The following is a 27,900-nucleotide window of genomic DNA, read 5'->3' as shown; positions in this document are numbered from 1 at the left end:
TGCCCTTTTATCACGCCTTTAATATAATTAAGTAAAAACTTGGAAGGAATTTCACAGAGATATGAGGGAAATTGCCTGGCATTTAAAAACAAACTCACAGTGGGAGAGACAGTCAAAGCAGAGATAAAAGATTGAGCTGTGGATTCATACACAAAAGAAACTTTGCAACATGTTCACAAAATTCCACTGATGAAAATGTCAATATTAATAATTAACTTGCATGGCTTAGTTGACTATTTGAAGATTACATGGAAAGGAAATGAGCTTTTTTCTACAATACTTTAACCATTTTTTAGGTTCAGAAAACTATTCATTACACATTACACATACCCAAGAAATCAAATTGTGCAAATTTTCCCTTTCAATTATTTTTGGAGAAAAACCTTTAAAACACATTAAGATACGCCTGCCAAATGTGAAGCATGCAGTTTTATTACAAATTATAATGAATACCACAGACAATTCAACAGCTCTAACTGAAAGAGAAGGGGAATCAAAAGTGGTGTGTACATTAAAAAAATGTTTGATGAAGGCTTCATGCATGGCTCAGCAGTAGACTGAAACCACCGGAGGCCACTTCATCATTGAGATGTCTGCTGGCACAAAAGGTTGTGATTCACCAAATACCAAGTTCATTACAGAACATTCTGTTGCCTGTACCTGTTCTGCACAGCAATTTTTTTTTTCTTTATTGGTCAGGCAAAATGATTGCTGGGATCACATGGTTCATTTTATTACAGTATTGTGTCAAAATTTAAGATTGCACTTGAATCATATCAAATGAATCACAAATTGCCACGATCAATTAATGTTCTGCCCGGAAATTTAACATATTTTAAAGCAAGCAGTACAGTCAATATATATATATATATATATTGATACAAAATAATTCAAACTACCACAATCTGTAATTAAATTCTGAAAGTTGCATGCTGCAGTGAGTTCATCTCAGGGTAGAAAAGCAAACTTGAAATCCTACAGACTGAATTTTATCAAAATAATAAGCTTTTTCAAAGCTCGATCTTACACTCTATATTAACACAACACAGAATTGAGGTATAGTAACACATTTCTTGCAGCACAAGCTCACATACCAATGCGGTTACAAATGGCAGAAGCAAGAAATATTGGCAAGAAGAACAGGCAAAGCTGCCATATTACACCAGGTCTTAAGTCCTTCAAATAGCCCAGAACAAACAGGACCATGGTGTCAGCTGCACCATCCGAGCTATACAGTCATTGCACTTTCACAAGGTCAATTAGGGATGGACAATCATTGCTGGCCTTGATATCAATAAATGTTTTAATAAATTGCTCCTTCTCTATTGAACAGGTATGCCCAAAAGGGAATAAGAAGCTCTTCCAGCCCAAAGATACATAATGGGCATGCGCTAATACTGTAAACAATGTTTTATTCTCTTAGATATGCTCTTTTAGAACCTACACAATATTCATTGGGTTGACTTTGAAATAATCTTCGACCGAGATTACAGCAACCGCCCCGAACCAGTTCTGGAGCCACACATGTCGAATATTCATTTTCATAAAGAGCCAATTGTGTTCTGGAGGCCACTTCTTCATCACTGGATGCCTGCTGGCACAAACAGATAAATGTTTCAACAGATACCAAGTTCATTACAGAACATTCTCTTGTCTGTACCTGCTCTGCAACAATTGTACTTTTATGAATAGTTCCACGTGCATAAAACATTTTTCATTTGTCTTGGCAGTTCTGCCAAGTGAATCCTCCTCAGAGGATGCATTGTTAATTTAGTTCACTATACATTCATGTTATTAATTGCAGTTATACTCCTAATCTAGCAGCATAACGGCCCATCGCCTGTAAGAACAAATTAAATAGAGAATAATGTGCATGAAGGAACTGCAGATGCTGGTTTATATTGAAGATAGACACAAAATGCTGGAGTAACTGCAGGTCGCAGCTTCTCTGGAGAAAAGGAATCGGGGACCTTTTGGGTAAGAAGAAGGGTTCCGACCTGAATGGTCACCCATTCCTTTCCCCCCAGAGATGCAGCCTGTTCCGCCGAGTTACTCCAGCATTTTGACTATCTTCCATGAAAATACATATAGATTTTTCTTATTTCTGGATTACTTACTTATATCTCCACACAAAGTACCATCTCAGATTTGTGATTGGAAACAGCTGTGGGGTGGAGGAAGCCAAGTCAGAAAGGGGATGAAACAGATAAGGAGCAGGATCCTGAGGATTTAGGATGTGCACACCAATCATCAATCACTCATTCACGATGACTCTGTTATTCCACTTTCGCCTTCACTCCCTGCACACTGGGGGCAATTTACAGAAGCTAATTGACCTACAAACCTGCACGACTGGGATGTGGGTGGAAACTGAAGCACCTGGAGGAAACCCACACAGTCTCAGAGAGAGTATGCTGGCCGTGGCACCAACAGTACCCGAGGCCAGGATCTAATCCGAGTCTCTGGTACTGTGAGACCGCAGCTCCACCTGCAGTGCCGCTGTGCCACCCAACTGCTGCTAGCCAAGACTTTCTTGTATATTTTGTTTATATTGAAAAGTGCGATTGGAAAATATTATTCTCATCAGTTGTGAATGGCCTATTCATTTAGCTGTCTATACCATTGAGAGCGAGGCAAGGAGATGACTGCACTGTTAAGAGGCCAATGCAACACGCTTTTACAGGGCTCCTAGGAAAACCAAATTTAAAAACTCTCTCAACTAAAAGATGAGACGTATAATTGTGAATAAGATCAGCTGTTAATATTCAACAAAGTCCTGCTGGACAATCAAAATTGGTTTACCCTCTGTTTAAAGAAAGTCAAGCCATTTATTTCTAAATAAATAAAAATAAACTCAGCTGGTATGAAATGTAAATGCATTAGAAGAATTTTTTGATAAAAAGCACATCGCAATCCGTTTTGCATTCTTCCTCGTAGTGCAGAATATTTCTGAAACATTGACTGTTAATATGTGCAGATGCAAATGAAGGGCACTATTTTACAGATGGAATTATAATCAGTCTGACAAAAATGACAAACCTTGAAAACATGGCTTGCTTTGCAAATTCAATTTCATCAGAGGGCACAGTCACCATTTGACCTGTCAGAGTCAGTCTGCTGCATCTCGGATCCTCAGCGTTAATGAGATTTTGCCTGTGCACAGATAAGATATAGCAAGTGAATATACAACAAAAAATAACTCGCAGATTAACCAAGATAACACACTTGCGTTGGGACTAACTCATCTTGCCTCATGAGATTATCATGCAGAGTGCATTATAGATCAATAAACATTAGACTTTTGTCTCTAAAGAAACATCAATTCTTGATGGGAAAGCCAGCCTGACAGCAGTTGGATTTCCAGAATTTCTTCCATCAGCACTCAGATAATTCACAAACTATTTCCTGTCTATTTTAGATAATCTGGGCATTGTTTGTGTTGTAATCTAGTTATTTCATATACCAGACAGCAAATTTAGAATTTATTTTGCAACTCTGAACTGGTTTTGAGCTGTTCTGCTGATTCCAGTTCATTGTCTCTGCTGGTTTCTTCCTGTTTCCTGCAACTATCATTCATCTTCCAGTGGAATGATTTGGACAAACATCACACACTGCTTCCCTCAGCCCATCAGTCTAAAGAAAGGTCCCGACTCAAAACATCACCTACCCATGTTCTCCAGAGATACAGCCTGACCCTCTGAGCATTCAAGCACATTGTGCCTTGTTTTCTAAACAAGTCCTTGTTTCTAAATCTCAGCACGATGCAGCTCAAACATTTTACTTTACTCCAGCTGCTCCTTAGCGCTCCTTAGCTTGCTCTCTCTCTCTCTCTCTCTCTCCCTCTCCCCCCATAGGTGCTGCCTCACCCGCTGAGTTTCTCCAGCATTTTTGTCTGCCTTCGATATTTCCAGCATCTGCAGTATTTTCTATAAACGTTTGCAGTGTCAACTAAAAACAAAATCACTCATGGCCCTCCTTGTGTACCTCACTTAAATACCTCTTTCGTTTTGGCAGTATCATTTGTCGACACACTATTCGATTCCACCTGCAAATTACTTATCTGCCTCTGCATCACTTATCTGCCCTGAAACTGTTTATCCCAAATGATTTTCCAATTTCAAGTAATACGCCCTTATTCCCTTTTTTTCCTCATCTTCCCCTTATTCTTAAACTGTGACCTGGGTCTGGACTACCCCAACATCGGGAACACTTTTCCTACATCTACCCTGTCCAATCCTGTAAGAGTTTTATATGTTTCTATTCTATAAGATGCCCTCTCATCCTTCAAAATTTCAGCGAATGCAAGCCCAGTCGACGTATTCTTTCATTGTACGTCAGTCCCGCCATCCCGGGAATTAACCTGGTGAACCTACGCTGCACTCCCTCAAAAGCTATAATGTCCTTCCTCAAATTAAGAGACCAAAATTGCACGCCAGGTGCAGTCTCACCAGGGTCCTGTACAACTGCAGTAGGACCTCCTTGCTCCTAAACTCAAATCCTCTCGTTGAACTCTGTTATTTGAAGTACAGGTATGTGAGTAGCAATCACAGACAATGAACAGCATTACTACGTTGCTGGATAGTTGGTAAGATTACTCTTAAAGGCTGATCAGGCACCCCCCCCCCCCCCCAAATCATTAAGTTGGTACATCCTTTCTTTAATAAATTGCTATATTTTACCTAGACTGCCACTTGCTTGAAATAATTTGCCATTTCCCATGGATGAGCACTGTTAAAAACCTCAGGTTCCCAGTGGAAACAAAGAGATTGTCAGGACAGATGAGTGGGAAATGGAACAAGGAGGGGAAAATTGTTGGGAAAGAGGGGTTTTGGGGGGGGGGGGAGGGAGAGGGAGAGGGGGAGGGGTCAACAGAGAAAGAGATGGACATACCTGCAGTAATTTGGCTCAGCTTCTGATAATGTTAATGAAACGCCGGAATTAATCATGAGATCCTCAACAATTCTGTCTTGCCGACTGACATAAAAGAATGGAGCACCAGTACTGTTGTCTGGGGAGCCATCGCTGATCATGAAAATGTTTCCAAATGGCAGTCCTTTGATCTAGAAACAAGTTAAATTCATTCATGTTAAATCCATAGACATTTTTCATTCTTACATTCTTTCATTCAACACCTCAGTAACCGCGGGACAGGCAGCCTAACTGGAGAGAAGGAATAGGTGACATTTCGAGTCAAGATCCTTCATCAGGGGGAAGAAGGAAGAGAGAGGTATGGGTATGGAAAACAAGAGGTCAAAGGGGGCGAAGCTCAAGGAAAATGTAGAATAAATCATTGTTAACTAGGGGAAGGTGACAACGAGGCATACAAAGTAAAATTTAGTCAAGAGGACAGTCAAACTAGTCGGAGAACTAGGATGGGGGAAGGATGGAGAGGGAGGGAAAGCAAGGGTTACGTGAAGTTAGAGAAGTCATTATTCATACCACTGGGTTGTAAGCTGCCCAAGCGATATATGAGGTGCTGTTCCCCAATTTGCGTTGGGCCTGACTCTGCCAGTGGAGGAGGCCCAGGACAGAAAGGTCATTATGGAATGGGAGGGGAAGTTAATGTGTTTAGCAAGCGGGAGGTCATGTAGTTCTAGGCAGATTAATGGAGGTGTTCAGCAACACTATGACCGAGCCTACGCTTTTTCTCCCCTACTTGTGAAGAGACGTGAAGAAGTGACATGTAAAGTAAGTTCCACAGACTAAGCAAGAAAAAGTTGATGGTACAACCTGCAATGTTAGAGAAGGAGCCCTTTATGACAACTTCAGGCATTCTCACAACTACAGGTACTTTCTTTCAAATACTTTCTTCATAACACTATGGAATAATTTTAGTTTAATTTAGAGATACAGTGTGGAAACAGGCCCTTCGGCCCACCAAGTCTGTGCCAAATAGAGATCACCCCATACACTAATTCTATCCCACACACCAAGGGCAATTCTATCCCACACGCCAAGGGCCTATTAGCCTACAAACCTGCGTGTTTTTATATTACACTAACTGCTTTTTATTAATACACACAAAAACACTAATCTTCATTGCACCCCATTTCCCTTTCCTTTACTGCCATTAACAGGTTAAAATAGGAAACAAAATAACAAGCAGGGTAAGTGATTAAGAAATCACTTAAAGCCAGCAAGGTGTGGAAACATATGGAGTGACATGAATTGAAAGGAATAGTCATTTCACAGCAAAGAGCAGTACAGAACAGAATTTCTGACAATTATGTATTTCTTGCATTTAGCAAAAAAATACAGGCAGCCAATATCATCAAAGACCCACATCACTCTCATTTCACTCCTCTCATCAGAAAGAAGGTATAAGGCTGAAAATTGTAACCTCCAGGTTCAAGAACAGCTTCTTCCCAACAACCATCAGGCTCTTGATCACTACACAAAACTAAACTCAAATATGAACTTTCATGGACTGTTTTTGGTTGCATTACAGGCTTTCTTTATTAGGTTATTAATTTATTGTTTTTTTTGTCTGATGTATCTATACTAAAACTCTGATCTTGACCACTTTTGGCTCGCTGTGCTGTGATTTCCAAAAGAATGCCGCCACCTACGGCCATCCTGGCCACCTCGCTCAGAGCCCCCCTCCGCCTTCCCATTGATAAATCAGAGAAATAATAATGTTTTTTAAAAATTTGCCATTCTCTCTACTGCCCCTGCTGGTGTGAGGGGGGAGGGACGATAAAACCCGGAAGTGGTGTGCCTCACTCAGTCTCTGCAAGGTGGAGGAAGCCAGAGGGTCATGTCTCTCTGAGCAACACTGAATACATGTCTACTCAACTGTGAGAGCCCTTAATGTGGTTTGAAAATGAAAATATGGTTGGTTTGAAGTAAAAATGCTCTGCAAATGGTTGTTTGGGTGCTTTGGGTTGAAGTTAAAAGGCACTACTACAATTGGTGGTTTGGGTGCTTTGGCTTGAAGTTAAAAGGCACTACTGCAAATGGTGGTTTGGGTGTTTTGGCTTGAAGTTAAAAGGCACTACTGCAAATGGTGGTTTGGGTGCTTTGGCTTGAAGTTAAAAGGCACCACTGCAAATGGTGGGTTAGGTGCTTCGGGTAACTTTCTGTTTGCACCTCATATTGATTTTAGATAAAACGCTACCACCTACGGCTGTGATTTTTGGCCATCTTACTCAGTCCCCCTCTGCTCAGCAGGTGCAGAGGATTCTTCCCATCAATTAAAAATGAACGTGTTATTAGTGTTTTAAAAAAGTTGAGAATCTCTCTCCTGTCAATCACGCTAAGAAGGCCACACCTTTTCCGGTGGGAGGCGGAGGGGTTATAAAATCCGGAAGTGTGGGTGTGGCTCAGTCTCTGCATGATGGGGGAGAGGTCACGCCTCTGTCTGATCTGTGAATGAACTGAACACACTGATTGTCTACTAAACTGTGAGTTTGGTGTTTTGTGTGGTTTTATGCTTGAAATGGTATGAAACTGCATTTGAATGTGGTGGGCTTGCACCCTGCATGAAATGGTATGAAGCTGCATTTGAATTCGGTGGCCTTGCACCTGCTTGAAGCAGTTGGAAACTGCACTTGAATTTGGTGGCCTTGGACCCTGTTTGAAATGGTAGGAAAATGGATTTAAATTTGGTGGCCTGGCACCCTGCATGAAATGGAATTTCAAGGAATAGCCATGAGTCAACTGCCAGCCCACCAGCCCTGAGTGAGCTGCCAGCACATCAGGCTTGAGGGACTGAGCTGCCACCCCAAGAACCCATACCAGCGTTCCAGAAAGCCCCCCCACTTGCCACCAATATTCGAATTGGTGGAGAGGTGGAATATTGCATTGGGGGACCGGCCCTCCCATGTGAACATGGGACCCAACAGGTCCCACTTAGTCTAGTATTATTTATTTGTAGAATGGTGACAGGCCTGTCATGCTGTTGCAGGTAAGGTTTGTGTCATTCCACTGTTGGTACATGACAATTAAACACTCTTGACACATGTAGACGGTGACATTGGGAGTCACGGGTCCCTGGTGGGAGACCGCTTTTTGGAGCTCCCACAACGGCAACTTCTCCCGCCCGAATTGCGGGGTTGAAAACGACCTTACATCGCCCGGCGCGGCTTTAACGGCCACGGGACTTGCCATCGCCCGCCGGGGGCTCCAACATCAAGACCCGGAGCAGGACCTTACATCACCCGGCACGGCCTTAACGGCCACGGGACTTGCCATCGCCCACCCGGGGGCTTTAACATCGGAGAAGAATGGAACACAGGGGACAGACAATGACTTTGCCTTCCATCACAGTGAGGAGGAGATTCACTGTGATGGATGTTTGTGTAAATTGTGTGTCTTGGTTTTTTTTCCTTGTATGACTGCAGAAACCAAATTTCGTTTGAACTTCATTTGAGGTTCAAATGACAATAAACGGTATTGTATTGTACTGTAGATAGTTTTATTACTTGAAATTGTGTGTGATGTATGTATCCTCCTCATGCCATCTCCACCTTTGTAATTGTTTTGTTCTTTAGGAGTCTAATGCTGCGAAGAAGTCCTACAGAATACAACTGAGGAGGAGATGGTGGAAACTCTCAGCTGGTTAGGCAGCGGCTGGAGAAAGTGAAACAGAATCATGTTTCAGGTTCAAGAGTGAGCAAGACAGCACTGCGGATAAATCACAGTTCTATACTTCATTTGGATTAGGAAGTGAAGTTGTATGGTTTGCATGTCCCACATAAGCTACTGGAAGACATGCTAAGTAGTTTTACTACCATGACTAAAAGTACAGAGGCATCTTGTATCAGCTTGTATCCTGTTATCTCACATGGCAAAGTTATTTTGCAATGACACATGGAGAGTCAGTCAGTTCCAGGAACATAGATCAGTGCAGCACAGGAACAGGTCCTTGGACCCACAATGTTGGCCAAACTCTCACAATAACCACTTGTGTCCACTCTCCAGCTCATGTGTAGGTTTAAATGGTTGTCATTTAGATTCTGGGCCCCAATCTATTTTCTACCTTGGACAGGCAAATGTTGACCCTCAGCTTAATGGTGAGGCACATGGATACAAGGGGTGATACAGACTCTTTGCATGAGTGAAGGGGTTGAGTTCCAGGGCAGGAATATGTGGTAGAGAGGATGGGGTGTATATTGTCAAAACACACTCACTCACCACCAAAAACTATAAAGTGACCGGAAAGCCAGCCAGGTTAAACAATCCTAGCAAAAGTACACAACTCTGCAGCCTGCACCAATCAGCCTCCACTACACACCATCTAACCTGACACTCTCAGTCTGTTTAGTTTGGAGATACAGCGTGGAAACAGACCCTTCAGCCCACTGGGTCCATGCCGACTAGCAATCCCCGTACACTAGTTCTATCTTACACCCTTGGGCCAATTTGCAGAAGCCAATTAATCCACAGACAAGTACGTCCTTGGAATGTGAGAGGAATACGGAGCATCCGGAAGAAACCCACGTAGTCAGAGAGAGAGCGTACAACCTCCGTACAGGCAGCACCCAGAGTCAGGATCGAACCTGGGTCTCGGGCGCTGTAAGGCAGCGACTCTACCTCTGTGCCAGTGAAGCTCTTCTCCTGAAACTTCAAGGAAAAAGAGGCTCTATCTATTAATCATGTGACGTAGTTAGTGCTTCCTGCAACTTCCAATCCATTAGCCCTCACCCCACAACCTCTGTGCATTTCCCTGCTGCGTGGCATGGGAACAGAGAAGCGAGTGGGAGAACAAGATACAAATAAAAATTATTTAAAAAGCAGCTTCACTGATTAGTATGTAGACTGAATTTAGGATGTTAAAAATATTTAAATAATGTGATTTGAAGGCAAAAATCTGACAGGTGTAATGTTCCCCCAAAAAAATGGACACAAGTAGTGGAGTAACTCAGCGTGCCAGGCAGCACGCCTAGAGAACGTGGATAAGTGATGTTTCAGGTTTGTATTTGAAGGATCCCAACCCAAAACATCACCTATCCATGTGCTCCAGGGATGCTGCCTGACCCACTGAGCTACTCTAGCACTTTGTTTCCACATTCCTGATCGCTGGTGTTGCAGACCCTAACCCCATCTCTGACCACACAGCCAGACCCTAGCCTCAGCTGTGTTCACACAAAAAAACCCCCCCCAAAAAACCAGGAAAATCCTGCTTTTGCTATCTTGCTTCACACGTGTCAAACCATAGTCAAATATTATTCTTGGGCATTGTGACATAATGCTGTTCTGCTGCAGTAATACCATATATACCTCAATGTGTTCCTACTGTGTTTTATGCTGTTGGCAGACTGAGCTTAAGCTTTGCCAAAAAACTTGGGCCATAATCAAGGTTTTAAAACCAAATTTAAATTTCATCTCTGAACAGGTTGCAAAAGGGCAGGAGTCAGGGTTTACTTTCCTGTGCCCATCACAAGAGCTTTGGGTGGTCAAGGATTGAGCAGCTGGATGCAGCATATGGCACCATCCAGACTCAAGCCGCATAAAGCACCTTGAATAAAATAACTAATCGGGAGCATCAATGCTGATATCAACAAATGCAAATATTACAGAAAGGATTATAAATGTCAGCAGCTAATGATGACAAACATGAGGTATTTATGCAGGTTTTTGTGATGGTTTTGATTTATTTGTTTGCTTCTCAATTAAAATTCAGCTACACATAATTTGCGTTGACTGGCGGTTGGAGGCCAATTAGCAACATTTTGTTCATTTGTTTTTGATTCTAGATTTTTATGGAATTATACAGCTGGGCATGGTGCAGTTTGGCAGGTTGAACAATAAAATACCAATATTCCAGAATCTGATGGTTTGCAATTTTTTTGTGATCCTGCAACTTGTTCAATCACATTCAAAATGCGAGGCAGGGCTCCAGAATGCACGCTGCGTGTGTGTTTAGGGTCAATGGGACCAGAACACAGCTGAGGCTAGGGTCTGGCTGTGTGGTCAGAGATGGGGTTAGGGTCTGCAACACCAGCGATCAGGAATGTGGAAACAAAGTGCTGGAGTAACTCAGTGGGTCAGGCAGCATCCCTGGAGCACATGGATAGGTGATGGTTTGGGTCAGGATTCTTCAAACACAAACCCAAAACGTCACCTATCCATGTTATCCAGGCGTGCTGCCTGACACGCTGAGTTACTCCACTATTTGTGTCCATTAAAAAAAAAAACCCAGCATCAGCAGTTCCTTGTTTCGACCGTTAGAAATGAGGATAGGCTTGTGGCTGGAGCCAAGGTCTGCAGCCTTTCGGTGATGTAACATTTGGAAACACTAAATGTGGTGCATCTGATTCCAGAACTAGCTATTCTCTTGACCATGCTCTGCAAACATCGCCATTATTAAGACAGCCCCACACAACAAATGACAGATCATGAATAACTGGCCCATATAACATTATGGCAAATTATGGGAATGCAGGTTCCTTTGTCAATATTGGACCCATCAAATGCATGGATACACGAGCAAAACAAAGTAATATGTGATGTGTAGTTCACCTACTGACCCATCAAAGCATCTTCATTGGTTCAAGTCTTGAGTCATGGGTAACTGCCCACTTTTCTGGAATGGTATGGCTAATAATAGTACCTTAGAACTTGAATTGAATTGAATTGAAATGAATTTCTTTTATTGTCATTCAGACCTTTCAGTCTGAACGAAATTTTGTGCCTGCAGTCATACATACAATAATACAATAATAGACAACAGAACAGACAGTAAACACAAATTAACATCCACCACAGTGAGTCCACCAAGCACCTCCTCACTTTGATGGAGGCAAAGATCTTAGGGCTGCAGTCTCTTCCCTCCTCTTCTCCCTCTGCGCTGAGGAGATACCCCACCGGGCGATGGCAAGTCAGTCCCACGGCTCACCGAGCTCCGCGAACGGGCCGGTTCAAACACCGCGGACCGGGGTGATCGAAGCTGCCGCCCTCCAGTCCAGCGGACGCAGCTGTTGACGACGTCGTCCACTGGCACGCGGCCAAACCCCGGACTCAGGCCGCCGTCGCCAGAACGCCGTCTCAGCCACCGGAGTACCGTTCCAGCCCCGAGCCGGGTTGCCCTCATGTGAGCGTCTCAGCCCCGCACCAGGCCGCCCCGACGGGAGTGCGGTTACCCTCGAGCTGGGCCGCCCCGACGGGAGCGCCTTACCCTCGAGCTGGGCCGCCCTCACGGGCGAGTCCTGACAGGCTGCCTCCGAAGCCTCGAGGTCGCCAACTCCGCCATTAGGCCTCAGCGCAGATGGAGGCAGAGAAGGGGGGTACGATAAAAAAGTTGCATTCCCCCGAAGGGAGAGACAGCAAGCCCCGTTTCAACCCCCCCCCCCCCCCCCCACATAAACGCAACCTAAAAAAACAAAAACTTAGCTAGACAAAACGAAAAAAAACAACACAAAAAAGTAAAAACAAATGGACTGCAGGCGAGCCGCAGCCGTTCACCAGCACCGCCACTTCCGGACTTCCGTATCTGCCAGGTCTTTTCTCTGCCATCGTACTTGATATTCACTGTGCCCGCATGCATGCATAATCTACAGTCATCACCTGTTCACTCGTTCTATCCTATGCACTAGGGACATTTTACAGAAGCTAAGTAACCTTCTAGTACAGAAGTACAGAAGCTAAGTAACCTGTACACAGCACCTGGAGAAACCCCACGAGATCACAGGGAGAACGTACAAATTCCATACAGACAGCACCTGTCGTCAGGATCGAACCCAGGTCTCTGGTGCTGTAGGGCAGCAACTCTACTGCTGTGCCACTGTAACGCCTCCAAACTCCGCCAAATGAGCATAAGGGGACAATGCCATGGGAATACCATTACCTGCAAGTCTCCCCCTTGGACAGATCAACCCGAATTATCCTTTTATCACTGCACGAGTAATACACTAGAATTCCTTACTAACACCACCTTCACCAGAGATCCTCTGGTCCTCTATGTTCACCTCATTTATTGCATTGCAGTTTTCCAGATATGGCCGCCTTTACAAGATCTTGGTCACTGTTTCGCCAAAAACCTGCGCTCATTGCGCCAAGGCCTACTATATCTCCCAGTTGCTAATCATTTTAACACCACTTCCTATTCCCATACTGATCTTCCTGTTCTGGGCCTCCTACATTGCCAGAGTGAGCCCACACACAAACTGGAGGACCAGCATATGTTCCACCTCCCCTCCCTCTTCTCTTCCCTGTGCCCCACCTGGTCATACACCCATTTCTCTTCCTCCCACTCTGGCTTCAAAATTCGCACTTCTATCCGTATCTCACACCTTTTGTCTTTTCATCTCTGTCCAACCATCTTAAAACTCCCCTCACCTGCTTCCAAGTATCAATCGCCAGACTTTGTCCTGCCCTTCCTCTCTTCCAGCTTTCTCCCTCCGCCCCAAGACCACAATCAGTCTGAAGAAGACCAGAAACGTCACCTACTCATGTTCTGCAGAGATGCTGCCCGACCCACTGGGTTACTTCAGAACTTTGCCTTGTTTGTAAACCAGCATCTGCAGCTTCATGTTTAACATCATCACAAGGACTGTGGCCAGTCAAAGGGATTAAATGGCTCTTTCTAAAGAGTACCAACGATAGCTCTAAATGCATTCATACTCAGGACAACAGATTGCAAACAAATTATAAAAAAGCTGGTACACTATTGGACACTATCTAAAGCTTTTAAAGTGAGGGTTAGGCTACATAGTGTCCACGGAAGGCAGTAAAAGAAGGCACTATATAAACAGTAGCCTAGATTTTAATTCCATGTGTCGGCACCTCCCATCTGATGAACCAAACAAGGTTAAAATTATAGGTACACAAAAATGCTGGAGAAACTCAGCGGGTGCAGCAGCATCTATGGAGCGAAGGAAATAGGCAACGTTTCGGGCCGTTTCATCATCCAGGGCTATTTTTGTTTGGAGGTTTCATGAGGCACATGAAGAGGCAACTGAGAGCTTCATATATATTTGAAAAAAATAACAAACAGCTGGAGGAATACAATGGTTGGAGCGACATCTATGGAGGCAAAGGAATAGTTGACGTTTTGAGTTGTAACCCTGCATCACGACCCACCTGAGACATTAATTATCCCTTGTGTAAGAAGGAACTGTAGATGCTAGTTTAAACTGAAGATAGACAACAAAAAGCTGGAGTATCTCAGCGGGGCAGGCAGCATCTCTGGCGAGAAAGAATGGGTTATTTTTCGGGTCGAAACCCTTGTTCAGACTTATCCCTTTATCTCCACAGATGCTGCTCGACCAGCTGAGCTCTTTCAACAATTTGTCTCTTTCACTCCAGATTCCATCAATGTCACTCTTAAGGTATTGGAAAAATTGGGGCTCAATGGTACCATCCGACCAGAACTGAGGGAGATGTCGGCAACCTTCTCGTGGTCTCTCCTGTTAATCCAGTTAGTCTTCTCTTGTGGAATACTTTGTGGAGACAGATGCCAATAGCACAAAACCAAACCAAGGACAGGACAAAGACTGAGTGACGCAGCCCTGAGTCAAGCTTCGCGCTCTTTTCAGAGCGGGCAGCAGTAGCCGTCAAAGGCAAGGATGCTGGGATACTACAGTTGAATGTCAAAGGTCTCACCAGTGCTATGATATCCATCATTGAACAACTCCGCCAGAGCCCAGCCTGTGAATGCGGAGCAGAACAACAGACAGCCAACCATGTCATCTCTGGGTGCCCGCTCTACCACCCACCAAATGGAGCTCAGGGCCTGGTAGACATTGACGCAGAGACAACAACCTGGCTGCTCAGCACCCGGCTTGAGCTCTAACTATTCCTTTGGTTTATGTTTCATTCGCAAGAAACAGACCACAACCAAGGCAACTGTTATGGATGGGAACTAAAACCAAATAATACAGTGTGGCAGGGTGTCACAGCGGTAAAGTTGCTGCCTTACAATGCTTACAGCGCCAGAGGTCCGACTATGGGTGCTGCCTGCACGTTCTCCCCGTGACCGCGTGGGTTTTCGCCGAGATCTTCGGTTTCCTCCCACACTCCAAAGACGAACAGGTTTGTAGATTAATTGGCTTGGGCTTGTTGTACATAATGCTGTCCTGTGCGCGGCTGTCCTGCCAGCAGTTGTCTGTCTTTTCACCGTTTTATTTTTATTTTTAGTTAGTTAAAGTGTTTTGTTTGGAGGTCTAGACTTTTTTTATGTGGGGGGTGGAGGGGGGAAGGGGGAAACTACCTTCCAGGGTCCCTACCTGGTTGGAGAGGCAGCTTTTCTCCGGGCTGCAGCTTCGACCCGTCCTCGCGGCCTACCAGCGGGCCTGGAGCGGCGTTTCCTGTCGGGGACCGCCCAGAACCTCGGCTTCGGCGGCGGCACAGCGCTGGAGCGCTATCGTGGAGCGGGCGATGCCTTGCCTGGGTTGCCGCGCTGGAGCTCCGGTGAGCTGAGACCGCCGGGAACAACTTCGCGGAGCTGCGGGTCTGAGGAGCGGCCAGCTGCGGGCAGTGGCGCTGAACTTTACACCGGGAGCCTGGGATCTCGCGACGAGATCGCCAGTTGTGGAGCTCCAACCGGCGTGGCCTTGTTGGCTTCGGAAGCCGTGGCCTCCAGTGCGGAGGCGGCCGTTCCAGGGTTCCCATTCCGCTGTGAGGATTCTCCCGACGCCGGAGCACCACTACCCGGCGAGAACTGCCAGGAACATCGGGCCTCCGTAGAGGCAACTGTGGAGGCCTCAATAGGCCCGACTGTGGGTGAACTGGGGTTGAGGACTGGACTTTGTGCCTTCCCTCATGGTGGGAGCCATTGTGGGGGATGTTCTTTGTGTTTAAGACTCTCATTGGTGTTATGTCTGTATTTTTTTTTGTGTGCTGCAAAATGGCAAAAAGCATTTCACTTCACTACACCTTGGTGTATGTGAATGTGACTAATAAAATACCTTTGATACTTTGATATACTTGGTATAAGTGTAAATGGTCCCGTGTGTGTGTGTGTGTGTGTGTGTGTGTGTGTGTGTGTGTGTGTGTGTGTGTGTGTGTGTGTGTGTGTGTGTGTGTGTGTGTGTGTGTGTGTGTGTGTGTGTGTGTGTGTGTGTGTGTGTGTGTGTGTGTGTTGATGTGCGGGGATCACTAGTTGGTGCGGACATGGTGGGCCGAAGGGCCTGTTTCTGCGCTGTATCTCTAAACTAAAAATTAACCATTTCACTTTTTTTTAAAATTATGTTTGTGGGCTTGGAGAGGCGGGAGTAGCTGAGCCCTTCCTCCTCTGAGCTTCCCTTTCTCTCCTGGAATGACCATCAATCTCTCCGTATTACATCTCATGCCAGAAAACATTTCATTTAAAAAAAGTATGGACAGATCTGTAGAGACAGTACCAAAACAATGTATAAACAGGTCAGGCCCAGTGAAATTCAAACCCACAATAGGAAAACGAGGATTGCATCTGCAATTTACAGACGAGAGCAAAGACTGGACCAGACAGTCCACAGGATATGAAGGTAATCAGAAAAAAAGTGGGAATAAATTCTGAATCTGAAAACAGGTCAACCAATTTTGAATGAGAAGGGAACTCCTTATTTGTATTCCATGGGGATTCATCCTATTTTGTCAGATATTGAATCTGTTATAGGTAAAATTTAGCAACTCAGATTTAGTCATCAGACAGCTTTTCTTAATGTGACCTTTGAAAGCATTTTGTATTACATTACTGTGCTAGCAAGTTGTGCATTGTGATTTTGTGCAATAGAGCATCATTTTGTTTAACAGAATGACACATTTCCCACAAGCGTGGTTAATTATAGTGTTTCTTCCTAAATGTGGACACATGTATTATTCAAGGCTTTGACTAAATGTTCAGACTTAGAATACTCTTGGTACTGTCAAGTATTTTGGCACCTCAATCACATAATAAAAGAAAATGTAAGTAAAAAAGATAGCACCGTTAATGCATTACATTTGAGGACAAGAATCAATTGTACGACACAAGTAGTCAAGGTTTTTCAACTATTCGGTTAACCTGCCAACAATCATTGGAAACAATAGCCTCCTGTTGACATGCTATTTATCTATATTACTAAAAGTCTGTTCTTGACCGGTTTTGGCCATCTGTGCTGCGATTTCCGAGAGAACGCCACCACCTACGGCCGTCATTTTTGGCCACCTCGCTCAGAGCCCCCCTCCGCCGCATATGTGCCGAGGATTTTACCCGTAGATGAAAATTGACAGAGATATTAATGTTTTTACAAAATTCCCCATTCTCTCTGCTGCCACTGCTGGAGGGAGGGGGAGGGACTATAAAACCAGGAAGTGGTGTGCCTCAGTCTCTGCAAGTGGTGTGCCTCAATCAGAACTCTGAATGACACTGAACAAATGTCTACAGCACTGTGAGTACCCTTAATTTGGTTTGAAAATGAAAATATGGTTAGAGGTAAAAAAAAGCACTGCCTGCAAATGGTTGTTTGTTTGGGTTTGGGTTGAATTAAAAAGGCACTCTCTCTCTCTCTCTCCCCCCCCCCCCCCCCCCCCCCCCCCCCCCCCCCCCCCCCCTTTCCTCTCCCCCTCCTCCCCTCCTCACCTCCCCATGTCTTCACCCCCCCTCCCTCCCCCCCTCCAGCCCTCCCCCCCCCCTGCTCCCCCTCCCCTCCTCTCCCCTCTCCTCTTTTTTCCCCCTCCTCAGATGAAAATCAATGATATGGGGACCTTTAAAGGAAGCGGATCACTTTTGGCTCAACATAGTTAAAGTTCCTTTTTTCTACATTTTGCAAATGTTTCTGCCTGGTTCTCAACACTCACATATTGGACTCCTTCATCGTTGAGGATAAGGATTTTGTTGGAATAAAGAAGTCGCAAATTAGTACAATTGAACTCGCACTCACTGCATTTTTTACTTGCTCGATACAATTTTACTAAAACAAATTAGATTCTACAAGAAATTGATGGGGTAAATAATGACAATCTCAAGATAGAGGTGTGTTGGAAGGCAAATTTAATTACTCTGAACTGTAAATCTTTATACTTTGTTATCAAACTGCTGATGTTTGAGAATTTTCAAAACCACTTAAGAACATAAGTAATAAAAGCAAGGCGGGCCATTTGGCCCTTCATGCCTGCTCATCCATTCATTAATATATAGGCTGCCCTTATGCATCAGATCACATTCCTGCATTATCCCTCCATTCCTTTGATAGATTTTAGGTATTAATCTGGATGGTATAGATAGATCTTTGGAAATTGAGAATTGATCAGCCCAAACAGCCTACTTATGCTTCAGTTATATCTAACACAGATTGTCTCTCTGTAGCTTGAGCACACAGCACTAGGTTCCTCAGATCAGCAACATACAAGTTCTCAGGTATGGCATGTACCGTCCCTGTGTTTGCCAAGAACATGCCATCCTTCATGCCAGTCATTCCTTCTATATACGGTCAAGATAGCTAATGGCCCAATAAATAATCCAAACATTGGTCTTCACTTACCTGTTTCAACCTCACAATGCTCTCATTAATCTTCAGCCAGAAAAGGGTGCTTAAAAGCCACATGCAATTTTACACACCCAAGTGAAGTGCAACATTTCTTATACTGTTTATGAAAATCATATCTCCACAGATTTAATGATTGAGCTGGCCTAGAAAGTTGTTTTTAATACATTGCAGGGTGTGTACGGAGCTTTTGCATTTTTTCAGTTTGAAATTGAGCAATCTGGTGCATATTGTTGCGAGTCTTTTAATTTACACTTGAATGCAATATTTATGCTTTAAATTGGATTAGCTGTGAATAAGGTTAGGCTAAATTAAATTCCTAATTACATTCCACAGAAGAGCCTGGCTCTGATCAACAGGTGCAGCACATGAATGATCTTAGTATATTTGTGTATGGAAACCAGATTATAATCAAACACTTGGCCCATGTTGACCAACCTGGGTCTCACTGCACACCTGGTACTACTCCTGACCCCGATTCCAGTTGCATACCTTCTCTCATTCCTGACCCCGAGTCCAGCCTTACACCTGGCCCCCTATTCTATCCTGATCATAGCTGTTTACCTGCTTAGGTTCCCAGTGCTGAACACTCCCATTGTCCCAGCTTTGACTGCACACCTAGTAACATTCCAGACCTTGACTCTGGATGCACACTTGGCCTTGCTCCTAGCCCCTCTGCACTGACAATATATCTGGCCCACACATAAAGCCCCATATCTGACCCCCTGGACTTAACCTATTACATTCAAGTCCACAGGTGCTTATCTAATGTGGTAATTTTCTATGGGGCACTTCACGGACCAAATTTTGTATAACAAAATTTGCTACATCCATTGGCTTCCTTGTTATCTGACATGCTAGTTACTTTGTCAAAGTCATCATCAATTGGTTGAACACAATTTCTCATCCATAAATTTATACTCACTCAGCTGTATAAATATTCTGTTACGATTTCCTTCATTTTCCTAACAAACTGCCCCAAAGACACTTTCACCCCCAATATTTTCAGTATTTTGCTGTCTTCCTCTCAGCTGGGACTTTTGCGAAATGCGAATTCCAATAACTATATATTTAAGCAGTATTATTCTATTAAATGTGATCTTGAGTACATAATATTTTCTGTGGTATTCATAACATAACAATGATAAAAAGATCTTTGTTTTGATTGCACCTACCAACGTGCATACATTATAATATTGCAGTTAATATGTACCGAGAGCAAATTCTTGTTCCAATGCTCCCCATTCCCAATTATTTTTACATTGAAGTGATTGAAATCCAAGTGAAGTTTAAATGGCATCAGAAAAATAAAACCTCCGGAATGGATGATATTCATTACGTCGTTGGTTGGAATCAGTATCAGCACAATTAGTATATTAAACTTTGAATCTTCAGATGTCCTGGTTCATGCTAAAACTAAAGACAAATAATAACCTCCTCACACATTCTCCTGCAAGTATCTCTGTCACTCCTTTAAAATATGCCCCTTCTTTGAACAAGCACTTAATCATAGCACCTGGATCAGTTTCCACCTGATTACACTTCTTGAGGATGTTCATCTACGCGTTCAATTAATAAAACAACGAGACTGGGGACATTTCTATTCAACCTGTCAAAGGAATTTGGGGGGGGAGGGGGGGGGGGGCGAGTTTAGAAATAGTCAGTGAGGTAAACAAACATAATAGTTGAGTGGCAAATGACAGTAGTGCTACCTTCCCAATATTTAACTGAAGGAAATAATGGGTTATTGGGGCTGTATGTTGTGACAGACAGGCTGACACCTTGCATGTCATTTAAATATTACACTTATCCCATCTCCCTGGATATTCCGGATGAATAAATTAAGGTTTTGTCAACTAATTACAAATCAGGCTAATTACAAATCAATAACATTAGCCAACTCCGAAACACGAAGCGCTGAGCATTGGGATCCAGACATCATGGACAACTGGGATCAGTTCCCCGCTCACATCTGGCAGTGTTCTCCGTCTGAACCAGGGGCTGCGGAGCGTTTTTGAAAGTGGGGGAAGGGCTGAGCGATCACTGATCACTTGCCTTGGGGGTACCCGGCGAGGTAGTGGTGCAACCGAGTGGAGGGAGGGTGTGTCCCCCCCCTTCCACAGTAGGGACTTTTTGAAATTTGATGTATTAAAATCATGTTTTAGTGCATTGTAGAAGTATGATTTCAATGTTTTTTGTATGAAGTATTTTTAAGAGGTAACTTTTTAACCGGTAAGTTTTTCCACACAAAGGGTGGTGGGTGTATGGAACAAGCTGCCAGAGGAGGTAGTTGAGGCAGAGACTATCCCAACATTTAAGAAACAGTTAGACTGATACATGGATAGGACAGGTTTGGAGGGATATGGACCCAAAAGCAGGTAGTGTAGCTGGGACATGTTGGCGGGTGTGGGCAAGTTGCGCCGACAGGCCTGTTTTCACACTGTATCACTCTATGACTACATTATACCTCCACCATGCATGAATGCTTCAAAATCAATGTATGGAAACCAGATTATAATCAAACATTTGGCCCATGTTGACCAACCTAAAGAGTCGCCTCAGTGGGGCAGGCCCATAAATGCATGAGAGTAGCGTAGATCAGGGGAGCCATGACCAGCTGTGTCACTCGTTGTCCAGCCCACTCGCCAAGTTGCCGATAGACACAAAAAGCCGGAGTAACATCCAATTTCCTCTCTGTGTCTGTGGACCGACTCCAAGCACCAGAGGCCCATTGATCTGCGGCGCTGCTCGATACGTGATTGGCTTTGTGGAGATCAGAGCCAGATGTCACCGTGTCCCGACACTCTGCCCTACACAGTCCTGCTAGCCGGACAGGGTTCAGTTTAGAGATACAGTGCGGAAACAGCCCATCGGCCCACTGAGTCCACACCGACCAGCGATCCCCGCACATTAACACTATCCTACACACACTAGGGACAATTTACACTTATACCAAGCCAATTAATCAGACCTTCAGTCTGAAGAAGGGTCTCAACCCAAAACGTCATCAAATTCCTTCCGTACAGAGATGCTGCCTGACCTGCTGTGTTATGCCCCTGTCCCACTTAGGAAACCTGAACGGAGACCTCTGGAGACCTTGCGCCCTACCCAAGGTTTCCGTGAGGTTCCCAGAGGTTCCGGTCACTTTCCCAAATGGTGGAAAGTGGTTTTCGCATAGTCGAGGCTTCTTCTATGTTCCTGCGATTATTTCAAAAAACCCAAAACCGGCCTTGACTAAAAATAGGTTGGCGTTGGGTCGAAGCCAATGGAGTGGGGTTGCTATTTGCTTACAGGCAGTCGAAGGCCATCTCCTTCGCTGACCGGCCATTTTGATTGGCTCATTGGAGTTTTCACTAAAGAGCCTGTCCTTTGGTGCAGGGGAGAGATATGGTTTTTTTGCCTTCCTTCACAGCGAGGAGAAGATGCGCTGTGAAGGATGTTTGTGTAAATTGTGTTGTGTCTTGGGTCTTTTTTGTTTTGTATGTATGACTGCAGAAACGACATTTCGTTTGGACCTCAACGGGGTCCAAACGACAAATAAATTGTATTGTATTTCAGGACCTAGAAGATCTGCTGGAAGGTAAAATGCCCGCTAACTTTATTAAACTTTTAAAAACTGTCTCCACTCCTTCTCCCGCCCGTTCTCTTCCCCCTTCTCTTCCCCTTTTCTCTCCCTTTCTCTGTCCTTCTCTCCCTCCCTCCCGCGCTCTCGATAGGATTTATCGTGCTCTGTGGCAGCCGTTTACCTTCCTCTTCATCGGGCAGACAGTGCTCCTTTGCTGTCCCAGGCCCCCACCTTCGCGATGTGTTTGTGTGGTGTGGTGTGTGTGTGTGTGTGGTCGGTAGCAAAGATCCTATAGGATCTTTGATCAGTTGACGCAGCTCACGCTTCGGTCGAGACTTTCCAGGCAAGTGACCGAAACCTCTGGTGACTCATGGAGAGTGACCGGAACCTCCGGGAACCTCACGGAAACCTTGTGTGGGGCGCAAGGTCTCCAGAGGTTTCCGTTCAGATTTCCTAAGTGGGACAGGGGCATAACTCCCGCACTTTGTGTCTATCGGTTTAAACCAGCATCTGCAGTTCCTTCCTACACGTGTACCTGTCCAAATGTCGTTTAAATGTCATTGTGGTAATTTCAAGTGTAGAATGAAGATAAGAGTGTTTAGTTGTGTGCAGCGACATCAGAACAATGACATTCTCAGTTGCTGCACCTTAACAGGCCGGTTAAAGCAACAACACACAGATACATGTAAATAGATTGATTTAGTTTACTATTGCCCCCTGTAGCGAGGTACAGGGAAAAGCTTTTGTTGCGTGCTATCTGGTAAATGCAAGCAAGCCGCTCACAATGTACAGATAAAGGAGAATGGGCGCAACATATATAATCAATAATACATTGGATTAATAATCAGTAATATTGGGTAATCATCCCGGCATATCAGCGGAGGCCCAATTATTAGCATTACAATTAATGCCCCACAGCGCCGGAGACCCGAGTTCAATCCTGGTCTCGGGTGCTGTCTGTGTGGAGTTTGCATGTTCTCCCTGTGACCGCGTGGGTTTCCTCCGGGTGCTCCGGTTTCCTCCCACATCCCAAAGACGTGCGGGATTGTAGGTTAATTGGCCCTCTGTAAATTGCCCCCTAGTGTGTGTAGGGATTGGACGAGAAAGTAGGATAACATGGGTGATCGATGGTCGGCACGGACTCGAGGGGCCGAAGGGCCTGTTTCCACGCTGTATCTTTGAACTAATTATAATATTGAACAAATCAAGACTTACCTATCGATTTGAACACGAACAATATTATCCCAAGGTTGCAGAGTATTTGAATGGCATTTACTGCATAATCCCTGAGGTTATTTTTTGTAAAGTGAAGGGCAAAATTAATCTCTACAGGTTTCATTTTCTGAAGTTAATTTGTAGTTTATTATTACCATCTTGCATTTGCTTATTTGTTCCCGTGATACATGAATCCAAGACTTACATTTAAAGGTGAACAAAATATCAATTTAATTATAGATATCAACTAATTTCCACGATTGAGTATGAATATTGATTTCTTTAATATCCCCTCTCTCTCCGTCCTTCCCCCACCTGCGTGGTACTAGCTTCAAAGTCATCTTGTTGGGTCTCATTGTGTGAGAAGGAAGTGGTGATGCTGGATTAAACCGAAGAGAGACACAAAATGCTGGATTAACTCTGCGGGACAGGTAGTATTCTCTGGAGAGAAGGAATGGCTGACGTTTCGGGTCAAGTCAGGTCAAGTTTATTCCTCACATGCACATACGAGATGTGCAGTGAAATGAAAAGTGGCAATGCTCACGGACATTGTGCAAAAAAAAACAAACAAACTACAAACAGAATGGAACAGAATCACATATTCTTTTACATATTAAATATTGTGGGTGGAAGGAAAAAAGGAAAAAACACCAGCAATTAAAAAAAAGCAGTAGAATGGTACAGTAAAGTTAGTCCCTGGTGAGATAGGAGTTTACATTCCTAATGGCCTCTGTGAAGAAACTCCTTCTCAACCTCCGTTCTCACAACATGGCAACGGAGGCGTTTGCCTGACCGTAGCAGACCCTTCTAAAGGGCCAAAAATGTCACCCATTCCCAGGGCCGGCCTTAGGGGGTGCGGGGCCCAATTGGGAACAATTTTGGTGAACCCCAGATTCCCAGCCAAGGTCTGTCAGCCCAGTTATTTAGTATATATTATGAAATTGTACATTAGGTGCTATGGATTCTACACTGTGTGAATCTCTCCTGCTCCCTCCTGTTTGACTGTCAGTAGCTCCGCTGGCTTCCAACATTCACCGTAGCTGCTAATTATGTGATTGGACACAATGCCCTTGGAGACAGCGGCTGATTGGACGGGAGGAGACCTATTTGTTGATTGGATGGGATATTTAAGGCAAGCTGGTTGGTGATTGGATGCCACCCCCTTAGAGACAGCATTTGATTGGCCGCCAAATAAAATTGTCAAATAGGAAAACAAAAATCGCTGGTCGGTGCAAACTCAGTGGACTATCTGGTTGTATCTCCAAACTAAACAGCATAACAAGCAGTTACATAAATTTAAAATTAAATTCAGTGATATTTTCACATGATTTCTCACTGTGTAAAGCTCAATACCTGACCAATTTCTGTTTAACACGTTTGGTCTGCCGTGAGCATTTTTCTCTCCCAAAACAGTTCATATCTAGCAAACCGATCAACGAACCAGACAGCAGTTGGACGCAGTCATAGAAACATAGAAAATAGGCGCAGGAGTAGGCCCTTCGGCCCTTCGAGCCTGCACCGCCATTCAATATGATCATGGCCGATCATCCAACTCAGTATCCTGTACCTGCTTTCTCTCCATACCCACTGACCCCTTTGGTCACAAGGGCCACATCTAACTCCCTCGTAAATAGAGCCAATGACCTGGCCTTAACTACCTTCTGTGGCAGAGAATTCCAGAGATTCACCACTCTGTATGAAAAATGTTTTTCTCATCTCAGTCCTAAAAGATTTCCCCCTTATCCTTAAACTGTGACCCCTTGTTCTGGACTTCCCCAACATCGGGAACAATCTTCCTGCATCTAGCCTGTCCAACCCCTTAAGAATTTTGTAAGTTTCAATAAGATCCCCCCTCAATCTTCTAAATTCTAGCGAGTACAAGCCGAGTCTATCCAGTCTTTCTTCATATGAAAGTCCTGACATCTCAGGAATCAGTCTGGTGAACCTTCTCTGTACTCCCTCTATGGCAAGAATGTCTTTCCTCAGATTAGGAGACCAAAACTGTACACAATACTCCAGGTGTGGTCTCAGCAAGACCCTGTACCACTGCAGTAGAACCTCCCTGCTCCTATACTCAAATCCTTTTGCTATGAATGTTAACATACCATTCGTTTTCTTCACTGCCTGCTGCACCTGCATGCCTACTTTCAATGACTGGTGTACCATGACACCCAGGTCTCGCTGCATCTCCCCTTTTCCTAATCGGCCACCATTCAGATAATAGTCTACTTTCCTGTTTTTGCCACCAGTGGATAACCTCACATTTATCCACATTATACTGCATCTGCCATGCATTTGCCCACTCACCCAGCCTATCCAAGTCATCTTGCAGCCTCCTGGCATCCTCCTCACAGCTAACACTGCCCCCCAGCTTCATGTCATCCGCAAACTTGGAGATGTTGCATTCAATTCCCTCATCCAAATCATTAATATATATTGTAAATAGCTGGGGTCCCAGCACTGAGCCTTGCGGTACCCTACTAGTCACTGCCTGCCATTCTGAAAAGGACCCGTTTACTCCTACTCTTTGCTTCCTGTGCCAGCCAGTTCTCTATCCACATCAATACTGAACCAATACCTTGTGCTTTAAGTTTGTATACTAATCTCTTATGTGGGACCTTGTCGAAGGCCTTCTAAATGTCCAGATATAACACATCCACTGGTTCTCCCTTATCCACTCTACTAGTTACATCCTCAAAAAATTCTATAAGATTCGTCAGACATGATTTACCTTTCATAAATCCATGCTGACTTTGTCTAATGATTTCACCACTTTCCAAATGTGCTGCTATCCCATCTTTAATAACTGATTCTAGCAGTTTCCCCACTACCGACGTTAGACTAACTGGTCTGTAATTCCCCGTTTTCTCTCTCCCTCCCTTTTTAAAAAGTGGGGTTACATTAGCTGCCCTCCAATCCTCAGGAACTACTCCAGAATGTAAAGAGTTTTTAAAAATGTAAAGTCCCGTAAAGTCGGATCAAACATAGTCTGAGGGTCTCCAATGAGGTAGATGGTCACTCAGGATTGCTCTCCAGTTGTTGGTAGGATAGCCCCGGCCGACGTTGGGCCGAAGAGCCTGGTTCAGTGCTCTATAACCCTACAACATGTATAATTTGTTGGGAACCGCAAAGTGTAAGAAACCTATGGTATTTGTTTGCAATACACAACCACTCTGTTCACTTCATTCAACCTTATTGAAGGGATGGAAACAATCTCTTAAACGTTGCCCAACTTTGCCGCAGCGTGTTCACGGCTGCATCTATCAGCACGGTCCAGCTATTTCACTTTTAACCCCAATTCAACGAGGCTGGGTGTGAAGGGGGCGGGCTGTACCTTGTCCAGCGTGGAGAGGGTGGCCAGGAATCCCCAGGTGCTGGAGCTGAGCAGGTGGCGGGCGAGCCGGGCTTTCCCTTGAGGCTGCTTGGGGGACGACCTCTCCACACTTTGGCCGTCCCTGCGGTACGAGAACATCCTGGAGGGGAAGCCGAGCGCTTCTCTGTGACTCGGCATCTCGGCCGCCACGGCCCGGGACTCTCCCTCGCCGTCCCCCCGCCGCCGTGGCTGCCGCTGCTGGTAGGCGGCGGCGGGGTACGAGGCTTTCCAGATGCTGCCGCCGCTCTGGAAGAGCCTGTTGGGCAGCACATTCCCGTCCTCCTCCTCCTCGTCGTCCTCAGTAGACACCGTCTCCTCCTGGTTGGTGATGGCCCAGGACACGGAGTTGACGATCACATAGCCGCGGCTGCGGTGCGCCACCCAGGCCAGCAGCAACAGCACGGTAAACAATGACAAGCCGGCCATGTCTACTGGCCGCTGGTAAACAGCCACTTCAAAACACTTCTCCACTCCCTTCCCTCTCACAGTACCCACCGCTCGACTTCAAAGCACCACCATCTGGCAGCGGCTGCAAGGCGCACTCTCTCGCTTGTCCAGCCTTGTAGTCTTCAATTGGCAGCGCCTCCAACTCAAAATCACCACGAATAACAATTAGAGAACAGTTTTTATAGAGTCGTAGTCTTACAGCACGGAAATAGACACCAGCCCGGCTTGCCTATGCCAACCAAGGTGCTCCATCTATACTAGTCCCACCAGCCCGTGTTTGGCCCATACCCTCTAAGTCCGTTTTATCTATCCATGGTACACAAAAAAGCTGGAGAAACTCAGCGGGTGCAGCAGCATCTATGGAGCGAAGGAAATAGGCAACGTTTCGGGCCGAAACCCTTCTTCAGTTATCTATCCATGTACCTGTCCACATGTCTTTTATATACGTTATTGTTTCTGCCTCAACTGCGTGCTCTGGTCTCCCATTCCATAAACCCATCACCCTCTGTGAGAAATTCCATGTACTGTGTCGTTGAAATCGTGTTACCGTCCTTTACCCTTTAGTTGGCATTCATGATAATCGATCTAATTGACACCGCCCTGCAAATAAATCAAAGTTCCATTAGAAAGAGAGTAAGTTTCCTTAATCAAAAGGACATGTAAATGCATGGTTAGGAAAGAACTGCACAGGTGCTGGTTTAAATCGAAGATAGACACAAAGTGCTGGAGTAACTCAGTGGGACAGGCAGCATCTCTGGAGAGAAGGAATGGGTGATATTTTGGGTCGAGACAATGTGGCGTGGGTTATTCCTTCCAGGTTAGGTAATATTTTTTTGGAAATGTAAAAATAAATAGGATTGAAGTTGATTCTTTATGCAGCTGGAGGAACGGTTGAGATGAATTTAGGGTCGTCA

At 44.8% G+C, this 27,900-nt stretch overlaps 1 protein-coding gene across 1 annotated transcript; it reads right to left on the bottom strand.

The window, feature by feature from the left end:
- Positions 1-27,507, bottom strand: creg2 (cellular repressor of E1A-stimulated genes 2). Its single transcript, XM_055637156.1, has 4 exons — positions 26,501-27,507; positions 4,891-5,060; positions 3,040-3,153; positions 1-1,591 (listed from the first exon to the last, which is right to left on the bottom strand). Exons 1-4 carry the CDS (start codon positions 26,963-26,965, stop codon positions 1,441-1,443), a joined length of 900 nt encoding a protein of 299 aa, XP_055493131.1. The 5' UTR covers positions 26,966-27,507; the 3' UTR covers positions 1-1,440.
- Between the last annotated feature and the right edge of the window lie 393 nt (positions 27,508-27,900).

The sequence above is a fragment of the Leucoraja erinacea genome, chromosome 6 (assembly GCF_028641065.1).
Source record: "Leucoraja erinacea ecotype New England chromosome 6, Leri_hhj_1, whole genome shotgun sequence".
NCBI classification, from domain to species: Eukaryota; Metazoa; Chordata; class Chondrichthyes; order Rajiformes; family Rajidae; genus Leucoraja; species Leucoraja erinaceus.
This window is presented reverse-complemented; position numbering and strand designations above follow the sequence as displayed.

What these genes read in the sequence shown, in the direction of transcription:
- creg2 (XM_055637156.1), bottom strand. Translation starts at nt 26,965, where the DNA reads ATGGCCGGCTTGTCATTGTTTACCGTGCTGTTGCTGCTGGCCTGGGTG. An exon ending in CCCTCTCCACGCTGGACAAG is followed by an intron (nt 5,061 to 26,500) that starts GTACAGCCCGCC and finishes ACTTGTTTCTAG; the next exon opens with ATCAAAGGACTGCCATTTGG. An exon ending in AAGCAAGCCATGTTTTCAAG is followed by an intron (nt 1,592 to 3,039) that starts GTTTGTCATTTT and finishes TTGTGCCAGCAG; the next exon opens with GCATCCAGTGATGAAGAAGT.